The 16,788-nt window shown below is 58.9% G+C and overlaps 1 protein-coding gene and 2 non-coding genes across 4 annotated transcripts in view; 2 read left to right on the forward strand and 1 right to left on the reverse strand.

Annotated features, from left to right (window-relative positions):
* Positions 1-399: 399 nt before the first annotated feature.
* TRNAV-CAC lies at positions 400-472 on the forward strand. The gene has a single exon. It is a non-coding gene; the product is annotated as a tRNA-Val (tRNA).
* Positions 473-671: 199 nt separating this feature from the next.
* Positions 672-743, reverse strand: TRNAG-UCC. The gene has a single exon. It is a non-coding gene; the product is annotated as a tRNA-Gly (tRNA).
* Positions 744-1,028: 285 nt separating this feature from the next.
* The window catches only part of DPP9 (dipeptidyl peptidase 9), a 39,745-nt gene continuing 23,985 nt past the window's right edge, over positions 1,029-16,788 (forward strand). The window contains exons 1-8 of one of the 2 annotated variants that reach the window (XM_021705005.2): positions 1,029-1,164; positions 2,110-2,165; positions 4,284-4,374; positions 8,304-8,557; positions 13,959-14,071; positions 15,235-15,408; positions 15,491-15,659; positions 16,372-16,485. In XM_021705005.2, the coding sequence (XP_021560680.1) occupies positions 4,319-4,374; positions 8,304-8,557; positions 13,959-14,071; positions 15,235-15,408; positions 15,491-15,659; positions 16,372-16,485 (880 nt within the window). In that variant the 5' untranslated portion in view covers positions 1,029-1,164; positions 2,110-2,165; positions 4,284-4,318. The remainder of the gene's footprint in view (positions 1,165-2,109; positions 2,166-4,283; positions 4,375-8,303; positions 8,558-13,958; positions 14,072-15,234; positions 15,409-15,490; positions 15,660-16,371; positions 16,486-16,788) is intronic. The other variant, XM_021705002.1, reaches the window with a different exon arrangement.

The raw sequence follows: 16,788 nt of genomic DNA on the forward strand, positions 1-16,788 counted from the left end.
TCTTGGTATAGTGCCTCAAAATATCATTTACCTTGATTATTGCGGTTTTTTGCCCACCCCCTTAATGTCTGAAGCTGAGGCCACTGCCTCGCTCCCCCCACTCTAATCCTGGTTTTGGGGTGGAGGGGAGGAGACAGATTTTACAGCAATGTGACCCTAAATTCTTGCCATTACCCTCCTGTCCTCCTAGCTCTTAAAAAAAAAAAAAAAAAAAGTTGATCTAAAATGCTGACAAGCTAGCTCCGCGTTGACGGTGGGGTAATAAGGACGTGTGTGTGCCCCGCTTCTCGGAGATCCCCAGCACGCACCGCCCCCAGCGGAGGCCCGCGGGCTCCGGAAGGGCGGGAATCCCCGAAACCGCGTGCTCTATAGCGGCCCCCGGAGCGAAGCCCTCTACCCGTTTCCGTAGTGTAGCGGTTATCACGTTCGCCTCACACGCGAAAGGTCCCCGGTTCGATCCCGGGCGGAAACACACTTGCGTTTTTCCCTCACTGCAGCATTGTAAAGCTTACTCCGGAATAAATGCGACACTGATTCGTGTGCCGTGGCTTTTAGATTTCGCCTGTCGTTTTAAAAGTTATTTCAAGGTAATAAAAAATTCCAGTTGGGGGATCTTAGCAGGAAAGTTTAAATAGGCTATGGTAAGAAAGTACAAAAGAAACAGCTCTGGTTGCGTTGGCCGGGAATCGAACCCGGGTCAACTGCTTGGAAGGCAGCTATGCTAACCACTATACCACCAACGCTGCGGCGAAACCGGGCTTCTCTAGACAGTATTAGTAGGAGTATTGTGGGTCTGGCTGGGTGATACCAAACTGTATGGGGGTGTCTCTCTCCCGTGTTCTTCCCTGCACCGGAAGATGCCGCCCCAGGGAAATTCCAAGCCTCTGGCTGCCAGAGCCGAACCGGCGGCGTTCCCCCCAAGCGCCGCGGGCCCCTTGGTACCGCCCGGGCGGTGGCCAATCGTAGGCCGCCGCCTGGGCCGCTCAACTTCCGGGTCAAAGGGGCCGGAGCCGCCGGCTCTCCCGTGTCCGCCGCCGCTGCTGTCCCCCGCGCCCGCCACTTCCGGGGCCGCAGTCCCGGGCATGGAGCCTCTAGTGTGAGGCCCCTCCGGCCCCGGGACGCCTTGCCCAGCCCGGCCGCCACTCCGCGCCGGCCCCGAGCCCGGTGAGCAGCGCCCGTGCGCCCCGTCCCGCCTCGGCCGCGACCCTGAACCCGCCATTGACCGGCCCCACCTCAGCCCTGACCCTGGACCCGCCATTGACCGGCCTCCCTCCCAGGTGCCCTCCGCCCCCGCCTCTCCGCACCCCGGCCCTGCCGCGGACCGGACTCCCGGTTCCAACAGCCCCTGGCTCGGTTTCCCCTCAGCCCCGGGCCCTCGTCAGCCCTTCTTTCTCTCCCTACTCCTGCGGTGGCGGGCCACCTCCCCTCTCCCCGGCCCAGCCTCCCCGGTCGTCCCGTCGCTGCCCAAGCCGCCTGGCTGTGGTCCCTTCCGGGAGTGGCCGCACCCACAGCGCTCTCCTTCCCCGCAGCCTCTGGAGGTCCCCTACCCATGCAAACACATGCTCCCTGTATGAGAGCGGAGGCCACCTCCTGCATCTGCTTCCTGCCCCTACCTCCGCACCCCGCCCCAGCGCTTGGCCTCCCCCAGCCCGCACCCCTACAGGGGCCAGCCCCTTCTCTCAGGCTTCCTCCCGGCCGGGTCCAGCCGCCCACCTTCTTCCCACGCAGCTTTAGACCAGCCTTGACACTTCCCCATCCATGCTGCAGCTGAGCCATCAGAAGTGCCCCGTTCCCTTTCCCCACCCCAACCACTGCCGTTCTCCCGCCCCCCACCGTGAGGAAGTCACTTGTCTCAGTGGCAAGAACCAACGTGCTTTCTAGGAGCTGGGACCGAAGCCCTGGAGGTGTGCACTGTGGTGTAGTTGGGCCACATGGGAGGTCTTTTCTGCCGCTGCAGCTCAGGGCATGCAGACAGCACTGGAGGGCTGTGAGGTATCTCTAGAACCTTAATCAGGCTGGGCAGTCAGGACTCCCGTGTGGAAGGAGAGCGAGTTGTTAGCCAGTCTCTCCATTAACCTGCTGCATTAATGACATGTTTGTTCTGTCCAGGTCTGTGTCCCACGCCGCCTGCAGCTGGAATGGAGGCTTTCTGGACCCTCTAGAAGGTCAGTTGTGCCGGGGTGGGGTGACCATGATGGCTGGCGTGTGGGCTGGTGGGATTCATTTGCATGCTCCAGGATTCAGAAGTCTGCAGGAAGTGGTTTTCTACAACCCTGAGGTCATTGCCCTCCCTGGGCGGTTGGCTGGGACCCAGGCCAGTGGCTGTGGCTTTGTGTGCCCTAGCTGGAGACTTTTATTTCCATCCAGCATCGCCCTCCAGTAGCCCCAGTAAGAACCCCCTGGAAGATTGTGGAGGGGGAATGCTGACTGTAACTGGATCTGGCGGAGGTGTGGCTGCATCCCCCCCCTCACCTAACACGGTGCCTGGCGCTCAGTCAGCATTTGGTGGGGATCCTGGCTCTAAAAGGAGCTTTGGTCCAGTTCTCCCCGTGGCGGGATTTTCAGTGACTTGTTTAGTTGACAGTGTTAGCTGTCATGTAGGTTCTGCCATATCTAGGATTTTACTTGAGCACTTAATTCTGACAGCAGCCCTCGATGTAGGTACTGTCTTAAGTAGCTGGGGAAACTGAGGCACAATTTAATTGAGAGGTTAAACTTAACCTAATTTAACTTAACTGAGAGGCTAAGTGGCTTCTCAAGGTCACAGAGACCAGAAGTTGTAGAGCTGGGCTTTGAACCCATATCTCTCTGGCAACAGCGACCCCTCTTTTCACCACAGGACTGAGAGTGAGACCAGTGCTGCTTATGGTGACATTTGGCTTCATCTCTCCCCTACAATCTCAGTCCTAGGGCCACGCGCTGCTTTCTTCTTGAAGCATCTGGGCACCTGCCCACCAGGGGCCTGGTTCCTCCTCAAGAAGGGGTTTGGTTGCTGACCAAACCAGGGCTCCCTTTGACTTTAGACAGCATTCAGGGGAGGACAGGGACTCGTTAATTTGACCAAAAATGCTTCGTGTGTGCCAGGCATGTTTCTGGGCTCTGGAGATACAGAAGGAACAGGACAGATACAGGCCTGCCCCCCTGGAGCTGACATTCCAGTGAAGAGTGCTCGCTCACCCAGAGCCGGGGTGCTCAGCCTCAGCACCCAGATCATTCTTTGCAGTGGGGAGTGGAGGTGAGCGTCCTATGCACTGTAGCAGCCTCCCTGGTCTGCAAGCCAGTACCATGCCTCTCAGTCGTGACAGCCAGAAATGGCTCCTGGGAGCAGAATTGGCCCACTGGGTTAGGGGAATCAGTTGACCCCCAGTGGACTCTATATTCCATAATCATTTGACTTACTGAGGTCCTAGGATGTTGCACCATTTAAATATGTGAATTAAGTGGGAGGGAGGGAGGAGGTGACTCATGGACGCTGGGGTTATACCATCTGACCCATCAGAGATTTATTCTAGTGCCTAGTGACGGCCTAAGGATCTTACTCAGTTTTTCCCCCAAATAAAGAATGCAGAGTTCCTCCTCCTCGGCACACTCAATGCGAGGAGCACCTGCAGTTGAGACAACCACAGATGTCCCCAGACATCCCCAGGGTGGTGGTGGGAGGGCAGAGTCATCCCCCTTGAGAACCACTATTCCAGACTCAGTGCTCTACAGAAGGACCAGGTGTTGCGTGGGGGTGACAAAGCAGCGACTTTGGATTGGGTGCCAGGAAAGACCTCTGAAGAGGTGAGACCAGGACGCGGAGTAGAAGAGGGGATGGGTCAGACAGAAAGCAGGGGAGGGCGTCCTAGGCAGCAGGGCTGGTGAGAGCAAAGGCTCTGAGGTGAGAAAGAGTCGGTGTGTGTAGGGGAGAGTAAGGCCAGCGTGGCTGGAGATCATGGTCAAGGGCAAGGGGAGAAGGTGAGGTCAGGAAGGCCATCAGAGGGTGGCCATAGTGGGGAACTAGGGATTATTCTGTTTCTGGTGAGCACCAAGGATGGCGTCCTTGGCATCATTTGAAACTCCTCTCTTCTCGGGGACTTCTCGCTTTAGGAGGACTGCACCTGCATGACAAAAAAGATGCTGGTTTCTGGCAAATGCCAGGCACCCTCTCGAATTTCCGGGCAGGGCCTCATCAGAACGCCATTGGTATTGGGTGTCCCTGGAGAAATGGGAAGGGGAGGATGGCTGAGAGCGGGCACTCCCAGACTGCTGGGAGTTGCAGCCGGGGGTCTCTTTGCTCACAGGCTCCCCAACCCTCCTGAGGTCAGCCGAGTGGTTAATGCGGAAGGTTAAGAAGCTCCGCCTGGACCACGAGAACACAGAAGGTTGGAGAAGGTAAGGGGTGTGGCCTCGGGAGCCCTGATTTGTGGGGACGTGGCAGAGGTTCCCGAATTTCTGACAATGTCATAGGTCTGGGAAGATACCCGCCACCACCTGCCACCCCCTACCTTTCTGCATTTCCCCAAGACTGGCTATTTTGAATGAGGAGGCTGTGTGGGCTAGTGCAGGGTTTCTCAGCCTGGTCATTACTGACATGGGGCCAAGTCATTCTCTGTGGGGGCCCTCCTGGGCTCTGTAGGGGATTGAGTGGCACTCCTGGCCCCAATCCCTCAATGTTAGCAACACCCCAGACATTGCCCGGTGCCCCCTCAGGCAGGATGAGCCCCAGCTGAGAACCACTGGCCGGGTGGTGAGGATGTGGGTTTTGGGTCCAACAGACGTGGGCTCCCCTCTGCTTCCTTGTGGGGGTGGCGTTGGGTAGGTCATTTGACCTGAGCCTACTTTTCAGCCTCCCAAATGTGGCTGACCCCTGAGCCCAGCGGTCGAGGTTGCAGTGAAAAGTAATCATAATTATACACATGAGGCCTGGGCACTTGGTGAATCCCGTGTCTGGGGCCTTGCATGAGATGAAGACCACAGCAAGTCCTCTGCCGAGTGGACCTCCCTCACTGTCAGTTTCTATCCCTCCTGGGTTCATTTGCCACAATTCAAGCCTTGCTCACAGCAGAAAAACAGATCACGACCTCCAGGGCTCCCTGGAGGTCGCGATCTAGTTAGCAAGTACAAGCCATCAGGCAGGAAGGGAACTCAGGAGGTTCTGGAAGACAGGTGTGATGCTGAGCACATGAATCATTCCCCAGACTCAGGCTCCATTTCCGGTGGGTAGACACGTTAGGAGGTCACTGATGGAGACCCAAGTCCCCCTTCTCAAGTGCATCGGGTCCATGGCGGGCACAGGCTGGGCTGCCTGCTGAGTCTGTGTAAGGCTGGTTGTGACCGCGGAAGGCCGACGTGCCAGGGGCAGCCCTTGTAGGGCGGAGGACGGCCTGCTGTTTCCAGGGAACCCCCACCTGTGGGGACTCAGCGTGTGTCCCCAGGGCTACTCAGGCATTTCCTCCCTGGAGCTTGGCAGGCCCCCACCCCTCACCTCCTTAGCGCCTGCCTTCCTTCCTGCCTCATCACTCTGTGGTCGTTCGTTCGAACGCTCCCAGACCTGCAGCCAGCACTGAGAATCTGCAGTTCCCTCTTGCTTTCTGTCTGCTTCCCTCGTCACAGGCCCTGCTTGGGTCTCTGGTGGATGGCTGGGCCGGGGCAGGGGGGTGGGGGGGGGATAGCGGTCCTGGCTCTTGGAGCACCAGCTTGCAGATCACAGACCTCCCCTGGGGCCTTGACCGTGACTGCACCGGAGCTCCCGGGCTGTGTGCTGGTGGCCTCATGGTCTGCGAGGTGTCCTGCTGACAGGCAGAAGGAAACTGGAGGTGGACCTGGCCTACGTGGCTTGGAATCCACTTTCATTTCCCCAGCTGTGTAAACTCTTAAGTGGAGAGGCCCAGCACAGCTGGCAGAGGATGGGAAGGGCGGCATTTACGTAACCTCTTTCTCGTCCCCCACCTCCTCTGCGGTCTCTCTCCGCTTCTGGGGAGGAGAGGTGAGTGGAGGACCAGGGCGTAGCACCAAGCCTTGGCCTGCCTGGGAGCTCAGGCCACCTGGCCTTGTCTAGAAGATTCCTAGAAGTTTCTCCCGATGTTTCATTTCATTTCTCATCTCCTGGACCATATTTTTGCTCCTTGGGCTCTCTGCAGGGATCGGAGGCAAGATCTTTTTTATTGTTCTTTGCTTGGAAATTAGCCCCGTGATTTTGTGAGTGCTTCTGCCCGGCTCTTAGCTTATGGGGTCCCCTTTGGGAGCCCTGGAGGTCGTGATCTGTTTTTCTGCTGTGAGCAAGGCTTGAATTGTGGCAGCAGTTTCAGGGGGGGTGGGGGGGTCTGGGCCGGTTAGAGGAGTCCCCTGGCCTGGTTTTCTGGGCTTGTTGCCATCAGTGCTCGGGGCCATGTGGGTTCTGGAGCACTCAGGGCGTCCTGGCCCCGGGCCCAGCCCTTGCCTAGCATTGCCCGTGCCCCGCACCGCCCTGAGGTAAACCACAGCTCTGCCGCGGGCCAGGATGCGCTGCGTGTGACCCTCGGGCTGTCTCCTGTCTTCTCTGGCTCAGCTTATTTGACCCGAGGGCCCTGAATGCTCTGTTGGCTTGTGATCTGCCTCTTCAAAGCCACCGTAGGAAGTACTGGACTGAGTGTTCTTTTTGTGGCTGGGGGGCAAGAAGCCCTGGCTTGCTGTGCTCCCCCTGCCTCCCCGCCCCCCCACCCAGCCCTGGCTGGGTCACATAGGACTGAGCAAGGGAGGCATTTCTGCCTCTCATCTGATCCAGGGTCATGTTGGAAAGGGGACTCTGAAATTGGCCCACAGAGGCCGTGCTCAGAAGTGTCTCTCTCCCGTTGCCTCTTGAAGCAGCCTGCAGGTGTCTTTCTCCTGTGATGGAGACTCTGGGCCGGTGGGGGGGGGGTGGGGGGGGGTGGCAGACTCTCTTACTGGCAGGGGGCAAGGCCTTCTGGGAATCAGAGGGCACCTGTGTGAAGGGCGGGCACAGCTCTGCCTGCTGCTTCTCTAAAGCCTTGGCCTGTGCTGTCCCTGCCCGTGGGTCTAGCAGTAGCAATTCCCACTTCTGACCAGTGAACCCCAAACTCCGCCCGCAAAGCAAAGCTGCTAATCCCGGAGCATGAGGAGTGCCTTAGTCCAGCAAGGCCTTAGTCCATTCGATGCCCACGGAGGAAAGGGAGGCTGCCCTGCTCACTTTGGCTGGCTCACTAGAGACCCCGGCTCTTCCAGAACCAGGTCACTGTGGCTGTGTTTAGATTTCCCTAAGACAAATATTTGCCTGGCTAGTCCAGTCCGGTCAAGAAGTGTGCTCAACAGCAAGGGTGGGAGAAGGGAGGGAGGGCGCCTTGGCCACAGCTGCTCGGGGAAGTAGAGGAGAGAGGAGAGGGGGCTGTCTTGAGGGGCATCCATCCCCTCATCTGGGGTTCTCCCATTGCCTGCACATAGCTGCCTGTTTCTCTGAGCCCTTCTGGCGAGGCACGAGAGTTTGCCATGCCGGATCCCCAGCTAGCTAGAGGGCACGGGTGATGGGCTTTACCAGTTAATTCTTTATGCTCAGTTCTTTGCACGTGAGTGAGTGTCTCCCAGCGGGCTTAATACAAGATAGTCATTCCACGGCCCTCTGTAGAATGCCTGCTGGGAGCCAGGGACCTCATGAAGTTTTGGGGACACTGCTGTGAAGGGGTTAGGAGATCAACAACCAACCATTGTGACAAATGCTGTGAGGGCAGGGGCAAGGGGGCGGGGGAGCGTGTGGAAGACTATTGGAGAGACCGGCTTTGGTATAGATGGTCATCGAAAGTTTCTGAGGACCCGCCAGATACTTACACTGAGATCTGATTAGAAGTTAGCCAAGCAAAGAGAGGGGAAAAGTTTCAGGCAGAAAAAGAAGCAAATGCAAAGGCCCTGGGGTAGAAAGGAGTCTGGCCTGTTTGGGGAGTGGAGAGAAGGCCATTTTGGCTGGAGGACTGATAAAGGGAGGTTGAGGTTTGAGAGACTGGCAGGGGTCAGAGGACAGAGAGCCTTGAAGGCTGTGACAAGAACTGGTTTTTACCCCAGGGGCTGTGGGAAACCAAGAAAGAGCTTTAAGCAACGGGAACAGATTTGCAATGGATGTATGGGGTCTGTTGCGATCAGAGGTGGCAGCGGCTTGGATCCAGAACTGTTTGTGGTTGTTGGAAAGAGAATAATTTGGGACATATTTAGGGGGACTGGGAAGGTGGCACGGGGTTGGGGCTTGTCAGTGGGGTCGGGAGTGTCTGACAAGGGGGCAACTTGTAAGTGAAACTTGGGTATCGTTGTCTTCCCACCCTGTCCCCTCCTGCTCATAGCTTCTCACTGAATTCTGAGGGGACAGAGAGGATGGCCACCGGGGCAGCAGTGTCTGACCGGGGTGACGTGGTCGAGATGGAGGACCCGGCATCCCGCTTCCAGGTGCAGAAGCACTCGTGGGACGGGCTCCGGAACATCATCCACAGCAGCCGCAAGAACTCAGGCCTGATCGTCAACAAGGCTCCACACGACTTCCAGTTCGTGCAGAAGACGGACGAGTCGAGCCCCCACTCCCACCGCCTCTACTACCTAGGTAAGCCCTCCAGCTGCCCTCAGACCCCACAGGCCCCCTTGACCGTGGCAGGGTTTCTGGGACACTCTTACCAAGTTCCCTTGTCTCCAGAGGCCAGCTGGTCCTATTAGAAGGTCCAAAAAGGTGGGCCTGGCCCTGGGCAAAATGTCCCACGAGGCCACGCCACCCACGGTGACATCTGTTTACAGTGAAGGTCTGGCACAAGGTGCCCGGGGGGTCAGGTGTGTAGGTGAGCGGAGCAGAGGGTGGTCCGCTGTTGCAGCAGTACTGAGGTTGGGCCTTGAACGTGGCTCTGAGCCCCTGAGGTTGTCTCCAGTCCCGGATGGCTGGACCTGTCCCCCTGAGTCATTTCCCAGCCGCCTGGGCCGGACCGGTGAATGACTCCTAGCAGTGGGAGACGCCGGCAAGCCCGGACCCTGAGGCTCAAGGAAAGGTGCCACGACTGTGTACCGTGCGTGCCGCGAGCTAATACCAGAGGGTGGCGGCCATGGGCTTGCCATCCCCGCCCGAAATACCTGGATAAGCACGTGAACTGCTAGTGAGTTCCTTCTCGGCGTGTGCCCTGTCAGCAGCCCTTTGTACACCACCTGCGGTCGTTGGCAGGTGTATGTTCCCCACTGGCCAGGTGAGAGCTTCACGGCATCGGTGACGCCTCATGCGGGCCTGGCTGCTGGGAGGTGGACAGCGAGTATCTATGGAGCAAGTGAACGTTGCCTTGCTTCGCCCGAAGGTCTGCCAGGGCCCGCGGGAACCGTGCTGAGCACATTCCTTTGGAAGCGGCACGACACACGACTGGTGCCCGGGGGCAGGTTTGCAGTCTCGGCTCTCCACTCGACATCGAGGGCCCGACCGGCCTCTGCGGACCCGCAGCTCCGGGGACGATGCCGGCACCGGCCGGGCCCTCCGTCAGGGTTGGGGTGAGGGGTGGTGACACCCGTGAATGCAGGTTGTCCTCTGCACAGAGATGACCCCGGCCGAGGGCGCCAGCAGCGACCGCCGTGGGTGCCGCGTGGCTCTCCCCTTCCCGGAGTTGACACAGCCCCTCTCCGTAGAGAGGCATGTGGAGGCCACACGGTGGTCTGGTGGGCGCGGAGTTAGAAGAGGAGGGGTCTAGGTCAGGGCTCAGTGAGCGGCGGCTGCCCGCTTTGTACATAAAGTTTCACCGGCGCCCAGCCACTCCCGTTCATTTCTGCGCCATTGTACCGTCTAGGGCTGCTTCCGGGCGCCGCGACACCCGAGGCTGTATGGCCCCTAAAGCCGACAATACGCACGTTCTGGGAAAGGGTTTGCCAGCTCTGGCCGGGGGGCGGTGGGCGGGGGGGGGCTTCACGTGTCATTCACCTGAGGGGGCGTGGCTCCCGGGGTCACACGCGGCCAGGACTCGTGGGCTGTGATGGCCGCTGCTTCTGTCTTCCCCACGATCCTGGGACCCCCCAGCACAGTGTTCCACCCTCGCCAACTCCAGCTCAGGCTGGCGTCCCAGGCAGGGTACTTGGAAGAGTTTCCCGGGGCTCCTGCTGTCACAAATCGCCACCAACTTCGGTGGCTTAAAACAACAGAAATGGGGACGCCTGGGTGGCTCAGTCGGTTAAGCGTCTGCCTTCAGCTCAGGTCATGATCCCAGGGTCCTGGGATCGAGTCCCGCATCGGGCTCCCTGCTCCGCGGGGAGCCTGCTTCTCCCTCTGCCTCTGCCTCTCTCTCTCTCTCTATCTCTCGTGAATAAATAAAGAAAATCTTTAAAAAAAAAAAAAAAAAAAAAAAAATCAACAGAAATGTAGCCTGTCACAGTTCTGGAGATCTGGAGTCCAAAATCCGTGTCTCTGGGCCAAAATCAAGGTGTCAGCAAGGCCACCCCATGCTCCCTGCAGAGGCTCTAGGGGCGAATGGGTTCCTTGCCTCTTCTGAGTTCTGGAGGCTCCCGGTACTCCTTGGCTTGCGGCTTATTGCTGCTGTCTTGGCCGCCGGGTGTCTGAAAACTCTCCCGCCTCCCTTACAGGGACACATTCCACTGGGCCCAGCTGGGTAATCCGGGCTACTCTCCCCAGCTCCGGAGCCTGAACTTCATCCCATCTGCAAAGTCCCTCTTGCTGCAGAAGGTATCACAGTCACAGGCTCTGAGATTAGGACCTGAGCATCTGGGGGCCATTGTTTAGCCAACCACAGAGCTGCTGAAAGGGACAGAAACCCTCTGAGCTAGTTCGAGCCACCAGGGGCACCTCATGGGAAGGACACAGGGTTGTGTCAGGGAGCCCCCCGACCCCGTGCCTCATGTCATGGCCCTGAGAACCTGGAGCCGCGTGGGGCCCGGGCGTCTGCTCGGCACGTGCTCCTCTCTGTACATCGCCCCCTCACTGCCCTCCTGCCTCCCGCTGCCACACTCCCAGGGTTACCCGTCTCGGGTTCTGGCCACCAGCAGAAATGGATGAGCTCTCTCCAGACTTCTGGGAGAGGGAACCAGACGGGTTCATCGTAGATCAGATGTCTGTTTGTCTGCAGCCTGTGCGTGTGTCTGGGGTTGGGGTGAGTGGGTCCCTGCAGACTGCAGGAGGCCTACCACAGTGGGTAGGGGGCAGCTCTAGACAAGGGCTGTGGACTTGGCAGAGACCCCAGAACCTTTCTAGGGCATCTCAGAGCCATCCTGCCTCTTTTGGGGTGACATTGCTCACCCTTGAGCTGATCCTTCCGTGTCCCTCAGTACCTGCAGGGTACCCTTGGCCTCCACCTCTCGTCTGAGTTCTGGGGGCCAGCCTCCCTGAAGCCCCCATGTATTTACGGTGGTCGTTATGCTGGCGCAGCCCCCAAGGGAATGCTAGCAGCCACCAGGTGTTTATGGTTGGGACAGGAAGGGCCTCCACGGGCCAGGCCCAGCGTGCAGCCTGCCCCCGTGCTTCCCCTGGGAGCCCCTGCCTTCTCGGTGGGCACCAGGCTTGCCACTGTGTGCATGTGGAGCCAATCACCCCAGGCTCAGGGAAGGCTCTTCCAGATGTGCACGATGACGTCTGGTGCACAGGACAGATGAACAGAGAAGGACTTCCATTGCCAGGAAGATGGGATGATGGCAGCTCCCCCGCTCCACGGGGTCGGCTGGTCCCCCTGCAAACGGGTGTCTCGTGTAGGACAAAAGACTGTGGGACAACTCGGGGAGTCCCTGAGAAGGAAGAGAGGCCTCTTGTGTCCTCGTGACCTAGAGGAGAGCCCGGGCCCAGCGGGAGTCATGTGTCCATCAGGCTGGTTGCCGAGGCCACAGTGCACGGTGACGGAAATGGTGCTTGCGCAGACCTGGGCCACCTGCCACCCTCGTGGATGTTGGGGGCTGGGGCGGAGCTGGTCAGGGAAGGCAGGGGAGGGGCAGGGACAGCAGAAGTCAGACCCTAGGCTTGGACACCCAGTGTCACCGTGACAACACAGGGAATGTGCTGGCTTGTGCCATTTGGTGGCATCGCTTATTAAGCTGCTGGGTAGAGGAGGTGGCTCCGATGTCCTTGGCAAGGCCGCACTGTTGACTTCCTGTTTGGAAAGCCCTGGCTCTCCCCCAGAGCCCCGAGGACAGGGGCCGTCCAGAGCTCCGGCTGCTGCCTCCCAGCCCTGCACGCTGCTCCATGACCATTCTCTTTCACGAGGTCTAATTCCCAGCACCTGAAGCTCACTACTCAGTGGCTTCTCGTACTGTCACCAGTGTCTAATTCCAGAACATTCCATCACTCCCGAAAGAAACTCGGGGCCCATTAGGCATCGCTCCCCTCCCCGTGCCCCCAGCTCCTGGCAATCATGAGTCCACATCCTGCCGCCCTGGAGTTGCCTTTTCTGGACAGTGCACACAAATGGGATCATGCACCGCAGGATTCTCGTCCCCAGTAGTTGTGTGACCTCGAGAAGGAAGGACGCCCCGTGGGCGGCCCGGACAGGTAGCGTCACGCGCCTGCGCCTCTAGCTGGGGATGAGGGAGCGGGACCGCACGGCATCCAGGGACCCTAGACGTGGGATCATGATCGTTGCCCACCTGCACATCTACGTGACCTCTGCGTTTTCCCTAAATCAGTTTCCAAAGGAAATCTTATTAACCTCGTGTTTTCCCTTAAATACATTCTTTTTTTTTTTTTTTTAAAGATTTTATTTATTTGAGAGAGAATGAGAGAGAACACATGAGAGGGGATAGGGTTGGAGGGCAAAGCAGACTCCCCGCCGAGCAGGGAGCCCGATGCGGGACTCGATCCAGGGACTCCAGGATCATGACCTGAGCCGAAGGCAGTCGCTCAACCAACTGAGCCACCCAGGCGCCCCCTTAAATACATTCTTTTACTAATTATACTTCACGTGCCAGTTGGATCATAAGTGGAAACACCACGTGGGTTGCCGTGTGGAGAAGCTGCCTGTTGAGCTAACTGTAAAGGGAGCAGACGTTAGCTGTCGGGCTCTAGCCCTGGAGGTGCCGAGCGTGGGGCCTCCCGTACCCTCCTCATAAGCGCGAGAGCATGGGGGAGGCGGTCCTGAAGAGAGGCCGGCATCACATGGAGTCTTCCTCCTGGAGAAACTCAGGACCAAGGGGACTTGGGCTTCCTGCAGTCCGTCGTTCGCCCGTGAACCACAGCCCTGCCGTCATCCGTCGAGTCAAAGACTACCAGCGGGGAAATAGGCGTCTTTTTATTTGCCACTAAGAATATGACAGCACCTTTGACAATAAGACACACCTGAGAGAGGGAAGAACGTGAGACACGGCGACTTACTGCCAAAATAGGCCCACGTCTCTCCGAGTGACCCGTCTCAGGCACCGTGTGACGGGCATTGTTTCCTGCTGCTGCATTCACACAGCATCCTCGCTAGGCCGCTCCTGTCCTCCTGTACGAGGTTAGGTTAGGTCAGTGGGTGATGTCTGGGGACATCTGTGGTTGTCACCACTGAGTTGACATCGAGCGCATGGGGGCTGGAGGGGCCACTCAGCGCCCCCCCAGAGAGCGCCCCAGCCCCACGTCCGTAGTGCCGAGGGGAGAGTGCTGGTCAGATGCACGTTTCCCAGCTCCCTTGCGTACGTTTGCTCTTCCTCTAAACCTGTGTTAGTTCTTGGCCCCAGCAAAAGCCTCTAACAGACCAGAGCGTAGCCTGTTGAGAGGCAGGTTTCACTGGCCTCCCTTTTGTTCTCTTGCGTGCTATTCCTTCAGTAACTTTGGACAGGGTACTCGTGCAGACATCTCAGAGGTAGAAGACCCCATTACTGTTGCTAACGTACTTGCACCCAGGGTCAGAGCGTCCGTGGGGAGGGGTGTGCCGCCAGAACACACTGGGAGGAGGAGGTTGAAGCGGAACCAGCTGGGGCCAGCCATGGGGAGCCAGGGTCCTGGCCCAAGACCCTCTCCCTGTCCTGGGCAAGGTCCCCCATTCTGGTTTTTCTCTCTTGTCCCCAAGGGATGCCCTATGGCAGCCGCGAGAACTCCCTCCTCTACTCGGAGATTCCCAGGAAGGTCCGGAAAGAGGCCCTGCTGCTCCTGTCCTGGAAGCAGATGCTGGATCACTTCCAGGTGAGCTGCACGGTGCAGGGCTCTGGCAGGAGCCGCCCTGGGCCTCACCCATGGGCAAGGGAGGCCCCACGCATTTCCCTGGGCTCTCAGCCCCCAAGTGGCCCCAGCCTGGCAGCTAGTGCAGAGCCTGTGGAGAGGCGTGTGGGCCTCCCTCCCCTCCTCCCCACTCTTCTCAAGCCCCAGAGTGTGTGCTCTGATAAGAGCTCTTATCAGAAACATCTCTTCCTTTTCGATGCCTCACCAAAGACTTGGAACCAATCCTGCCAAGGCCCTCTGATGGGGACTGGGCTAATAATTAACATCATCCAAAGTCAGCTCGCCTTGGCTGGGGAGGGACGAGGCTGCCTTTGCGTCCGCTGAGGTTGACTTCTTTCTGGTTGTAAAAGCAGTGTGACAGTACGGGGTGGGGGCACATTCTGGATTTCTCTGCGCTGATATGACAGCTCTCATTTCTGCCGTCCCTGGGAGGCCCCAAGCCGACCAAGCATGGGGTTCGTTGTGCTTCAGGTTCTGCTTTTCAAAAATGCGTTTCTGGCTGTTAACGTTCCTTGCATCTCCACGTCTTATTCAGAATTCTCCTCAGGGATGCTGCGTGGTGTCCACGGTAGTCTACCTGCTTAGACGCCCCCCAGGGTTAGGTGGGTGGGTGGTCAGGTGGTCCTGAATTTGCCCCGCTCCCCCTATGCAGAGAGCAGGAACGGGTGGCGGTGGGTGGGTTCACTAAAAGTTCTGGCTGGACAGGATGGTGATCCAGGCAGGAGGGATTGGCGCTGGGGACCAGGAGACAGCACCCCTTGGGTGGCCCTCCGTGCCGGTGGGTAGGGGAGAGCTCTGTCTGTCTTGGAGAGGCTCTGTGGACAAACGTGGGTCGAGAAAGCCCAGAGATGGGCCAGGAGAGGAGGAAGTCTCCAGTGAGCCCAGAACCGGTCAGCCTGCCCCGTTACCCCAAGCCTGCTGAGCACCATCACAGGCTCTAGGCTCGGGCCCGCTCGGGCCCCCTGGGAGCTGCCCTGAACAGCTCTGCTCGGCAGAGTTCTCCCTGGCCTGGACCGCAGGCAGATCGGCAGACTCCTCTCAGGAATGCCCAGACCAGAGGATCCACGGCCAGGGTGCTGGGGCCCCTGGCTGCACTGCTGACGTGGCACCGTTCTATGTGTCCCCAGGCCACTCCCCACCATGGGGTCTACTCTCGGGAGGAGGAGCTCCTTCGGGAGCGGAAGCGCTTGGGGGTCTTCGGCATCACCTCCTACGACTTCCACAGTGAGAGCGGCCTCTTCCTCTTCCAGGCCAGCAACAGCCTTTTCCACTGTCGGGACGGGGGCAAGAATGGCTTCATGGTGAGCCCTGGTCACTGGCCGCGGGTGGGGTGGGGGGCTGGGCAGCCTCCTGTCCCCCTGAGCCAGGCCTCTGTGTCCCCAGGTGTCTCCCATGAAGCCCCTGGAAATCAAGACCCAGTGCACCGGGCCCCGGATGGACCCCAAGATCTGCCCTGCCGACCCCGCCTTCTTCTCCTTCATCAACAGCAATGACCTGTGGGTGGCCAACATCGAGACAGGCGAGGAGCGGCGGCTGACCTTCTGCCACAGAGGTGAGGCCAGTGGGGGCGGGGTGGGGGGGGCGTGCTCCTGGCCCCGGGGGGATGGGGACCTGCAGCACTCGTGTGGACGGTTATCGTGGCCACTGGCACAGCTCCTGGAGAGGCCCCCATTCCTGCTCCATTACCCCCAGGCTTTAAGCAGCTTCCTGGACCCTCCCATGTGGTCCTGCCGTGGCCCAGCTGCCTGGCTTTTGGCCTCCTCTATAGGAGTCGGCCACGGTGGCCTGTTTCCCCCACCAGACGCTTATTCTGCCTCTCTGCTCTTGCGGGCCCTCCACCTCCGCCCTCCTGTTTGACTCTGCCCGGTCAGGCTCAGATCTCACATGCTTCCTGGGTTTTCCCTCACCCCCTGCTCCCCAGAAGTGACCTCATCCTCTGGTATATGTGTGTGGAGCTCTGCACCGGCCATGGCCTCCGGTCACCTGGCCCCCATCCTGCCCCACAGCCCCAGCACCCTCTCTCTAAACCGAAGCTGCTCAGCCCAGGCCACTTGGATGCTGGCCACGTTCAGAGACATTGTTGGCTGTCATGCTGGTTGAGGACGCTTCTGGCATCAAGTGGGCGTGGGGATGCAGGTCAATCCCACAGTGCGCCCGACGCCCTCACCCGTAGGATGCTCCGGCCTCGAATGTCCGCAGTGCTTGGGGGCAAAGGCCTGTTCTGCACTGTGTTCCTCACCCCATCCGGCTCCCTTCCCATCCAGGCTCACCCAGCGTCCTCGATGACCCCAGGTCTGCAGGCGTGGCCACCTTCGTCATCCAGGAAGAATTCGACCGCTTCACTGGCTACTGGTGGTGCCCCACGGCCTCCTGGGAGGGTAGGCACCTTTGCGTTTGTAAAAGCGCTTCCCTAAGTGTCCCTTTTATTACCAGAGCCACAGTCTACTTGCTTTTCTGCTCTTTGCTCTTTTCTCCTAAAACAAACCTCAGCCACCTTTCTATCAGTGTTAGTGTCCCAAGCCATTCAGGCTGCTGTGACAGGGCCCCACAGCCCCGAGTGGCTGATCACTTTGGGATAGGATTTGACATTTTGAATTTGGGGAGCAGGAACCTTCAGTGCATTGCAGTCCGCACACAGGGAACTTGGATGAGAGTAACTGTCCCTGGGGACCACAGTTGGT

This window comes from Neomonachus schauinslandi, chromosome 1 (assembly GCF_002201575.2).
Source record: "Neomonachus schauinslandi chromosome 1, ASM220157v2, whole genome shotgun sequence".
NCBI classification, from domain to species: domain Eukaryota; kingdom Metazoa; phylum Chordata; class Mammalia; order Carnivora; family Phocidae; genus Neomonachus; species Neomonachus schauinslandi.